The sequence below is a fragment of the Lupinus angustifolius genome, chromosome LG04 (genome assembly GCF_001865875.1).
Source record: "Lupinus angustifolius cultivar Tanjil chromosome LG04, LupAngTanjil_v1.0, whole genome shotgun sequence".
Lineage (NCBI taxonomy): Eukaryota > Viridiplantae > Streptophyta > Magnoliopsida > Fabales > Fabaceae > Lupinus > Lupinus angustifolius.
Genome location: NC_032012.1, coordinates 21503241 through 21507028, shown reverse-complemented (window position 1 = coordinate 21507028; position 3788 = coordinate 21503241). Strand labels below are relative to the sequence as shown.

Below are 3788 nucleotides of genomic sequence, written 5' to 3'. Positions count from 1 at the left end.
TGTAGTTGTATTACAATTACGATAAACACAATATAACTAGAACCACAATAACAAAGAAAAGGTTGATGAACTAGCATATAAAATATGCAAATCATGACTTGAAAATTTCTCATCTATGTATACAATAAGAATGCATCCACAAGTTGACATTTTTCAATTCATCCCAAGAAAATGCAATGCTAGCCCTTAAAATTAATTATAAGGGAATACATGTGGCCATTCATAAAACAAGAAAAGATTTAGCTATCTCCAGATTTGTGTATCACCTTTTTTTGTAATTTTATATTGAAATCTTATATATAGCCAATAAAGGGATTATACCTAAATGTTTGTGGTTGTGTCAATATATTATATGTGTGTGCTACTTTTGTTTGCACGATACACTAGTATATCTCTATGCCTTTGTTTCTCAGTGCGTGCATGTGCATATTTATATACATATATAGAATACATGTCACATAGCTACTGGATTCTCTTATTAATGATGTTCATCTTAAAGAAAATCTTATTAAAATAATGTAAAAAATGATGAACTACCTATCGAAATAAACCGTACAATGGTACCTTATATTTGGTTACTACCATAAAAGATGTAAGTGTCTAATGTCCAACAACCTTAGTTGCATTGCATATACTTAACTAGTCAAAAAGATAGCACGAATTTGAGTGGTATGGTGTGATCTTACATCAGCTATCCCTAAAAACAGAAACGACCTATAAAAGTTGGAGTTTGTATTACTAGATTTGACACTTGTAGGGACCTATATACAGTGTGTATGTGCTACCTTTACATATAGTATAACCCAGTTGCTGAAAAAACATTATCATAAAAGTTTGCACTATAGAGTCCCTCGTAAGTTGGAATTTAAAATAGAAAGGTTTGTCCATGTTAATATTTAATCCTCATATTATGATAACACATTCCATCTCCATATAAATACAAGCATACTCCACTAGTTCAACTAAGGAGTTATTTGCTATTAGTCTTGTCCTAACAATATTTTCCACTATAGCTTGCTACTTCCACATATATATATATATATATATATATATATATATTCAATACACCTAGGTTTAGTATTCAAGCTGAGATGGCTCAAAACAAGGAAGTAGTAAAAGGAGTAGAATGGAGAATCAATGTAGGAGATGGGTCATCAGAAAGAGTAGGACATGGTTACATGTGGGCAATGACAGCAAAATTGGCTATGAAGTTGTATATTTTTGTGAAAAAAGCATGGGAGTTAGGGGTGAATGACCCTAGAAAATTCATCCATTGCTTGAAAGTAGGGATAGCACTTACAGCTGTTTCACTCTTCTACTACATGAAGCCTTTGTATGATGGAGTTGGTGGAAATGCTATGTGGGCAGTGATGACAGTAGTTGTAGTGTTTGAGCACACAGCTGGTACGTAGTGCTAGCTAGTCTTCTATAACAAAGTAATAATAAGATTAATATAATTCATATATAGATGAATAATTGAAACATCCCTAATGAACTTATGATATATCATATTGCAGGTGCTACAATATATAAAACTATAAACAGAATATGTGGAACTTCCCTTGCCGGATTTCTAGCCTTTGGTGTACATTGGGTAGCTAGTAAAGCTGGAGACGAATTCGAACCCATAATTGTTGGTGTCTCAATCTTTCTGTTAGGTATGTATAAATATATATATGAACTAACATGATATAATACTTTCTGTTATGCATGCATTCTCACTATTAAGTTAAATTGATTTTTTCTACAGCTTCTGCAGCAACATTCTCTAGATTCATCCCGACCATAAAGGCTCGTTTCGATTATGGCGCTATGATATTCATCCTCACTTTTAGCGTGATTTCAATATCTGGTTATCGGATCGATAAGTTGATGGATATGGCACAACAAAGGATATCCACCATTTTAATTGGCACTTGCTTGTGCATAATTGTCAGTTTGACCATTTGCCCCATCTGGGCTGGTCAAGAGCTCCATGTTTTAGTCACAGGGAACCTTGATAAAGTGGCCAACTCATTACAAGGTATATCTTCAATATTGATTTTATTGCATATATTGGACACCTAGCTATTTGATTGAGAAATTGTTGATCAATTTCTATTTCCACAGTACCATGCTCTAGTTACTAGTACTTTATATAATTTTATATATGTGTGCATGTGTATTTCAGGTTGTGTGGATCAGTACTTTAGTCATAGTGAAGCCTCAGCAGAAGTAAATGATGAGGAATCTAACAAAAAGTTGCTAGGTTACAAGTGTGTGCTAAGTTCCAAAGGAACAGAAGATGTTATGGTACCTATCTACCTACACAGATTCTAAGACTGTTTAAAAATGATCATAAACTTTAGCTTACCCTTAATTATATTTTTATGGTGTGACTAAACTTGTATTGTTAATGTAGGCTAATCTGGCTAGATGGGAGCCTGCTCATGGCCACTTCAATTTCCGTCATCCATGGAAGCAATATCTTAAAGTTGCGGCATCGATGCGCAGTTGTGCTTCGTGCATAGATGCCCTAATTGGATGCATAAATTCAGAAAACAAGGTAATGTCTAAGCTCCTGATCAAATATATACATTATCTAAAGATTCTTGCCACAAATTTACATGATAAATGCAAGTTACTAATAAGTAACTTCAATAAGTAGTTATACTAACTTGAGTTACTACAAATTAATTTGATTTGAGCAGGCCCCTGATCACATCAAGAAGAATATGAGCAGCATTTCATTGAAAGTTGGTGCCAATTGTGCAAGTTTAATAAAAGAGCTAGCAATTACAATGAGGAATATGAAAAAATCATCTAAAGTTGATATTTTGATTATGGAGATGAATAATTCTGCACAAGAGCTTCAACATTTATTAAAATCTTATCCAAACTTGGTTAATGCACAAGATATAGAAACAGAGGTGGCAGCAGAAATAGAAATCTCACTTGTGGAAATTATTCAAGTGGTAACTATAGCTTCTTTGCTTATTGAAATTGTAGCACGTGTGAAATGCATTGGAAGATGTGTTGAAGAACTATCAGATTTAGCTAAATTCCAACCAGCTATTTGTGACAAATCTAAACACCATACAGTGGACAACAAGATCAACCCTGACCCAGAGAAAGATGAGGAAGCCATCAACAACAAACTAGAAATAGTCTGAAAATTTAATTAATGAATATAACATAAGGGTAGTGTCGAGTAAACGACACCATAATACTAATCCCTTTCGAGACGTCCAGGTCATCAAAGTAGACTTTGCCAATACCAACGAAGTCTTGTTTCTTTGTTCATACACATGAAAGGAATTGAACATCTGGCGTCGTGCTTAAAAAACTCGATTATTTGTCAACTATGCTGGAACTTGTTAGTTCTTGATTTTTTTAGATTGTGTTCTAATATGTTTTATGTATAAAATATACCTTACATATTGAATACAATACATATGTTCCATCTTGTTATAACACGTCTATGAGAAATTACATGTTGCAAAAGATCAGTTATAAACTTATAAGAAAGATGGAATCACAAACAAGTGTCATGTGTATATTAACTGCACCCCTAAGATTTTCAAACAATTTTTACGAACATGTATATGTAATTTTGTATATTAACTGCACCCCTTTTGAAATTGAAACCCTTTGATTTATGGTGAAAACCATAAACTCAAAGTAATGAAAAGTTATGGATAACATAGGTTAGCATTCACTTGCTTCAATCATTTGATTTTTAAGGTCTTATGGAGTAATGTTAATTATCTCAAAACATTGATGATCCCATAAAACAAATGTCTCACGGC

The 3788-nt window shown here is 33.2% G+C and overlaps 1 protein-coding gene across 1 annotated transcript; it reads left to right on the top strand.

Annotated features, from left to right (window-relative positions):
- LOC109346190 (aluminum-activated malate transporter 10-like) lies at positions 1058-3263 on the top strand. The gene is made up of 6 exons (XM_019585608.1): positions 1058-1404; positions 1518-1658; positions 1751-2023; positions 2171-2292; positions 2402-2545; positions 2691-3263. Exons 1-6 carry the CDS (start codon positions 1092-1094, stop codon positions 3150-3152), a joined length of 1455 nt encoding a protein of 484 aa, XP_019441153.1. The 5' UTR covers positions 1058-1091; the 3' UTR covers positions 3153-3263.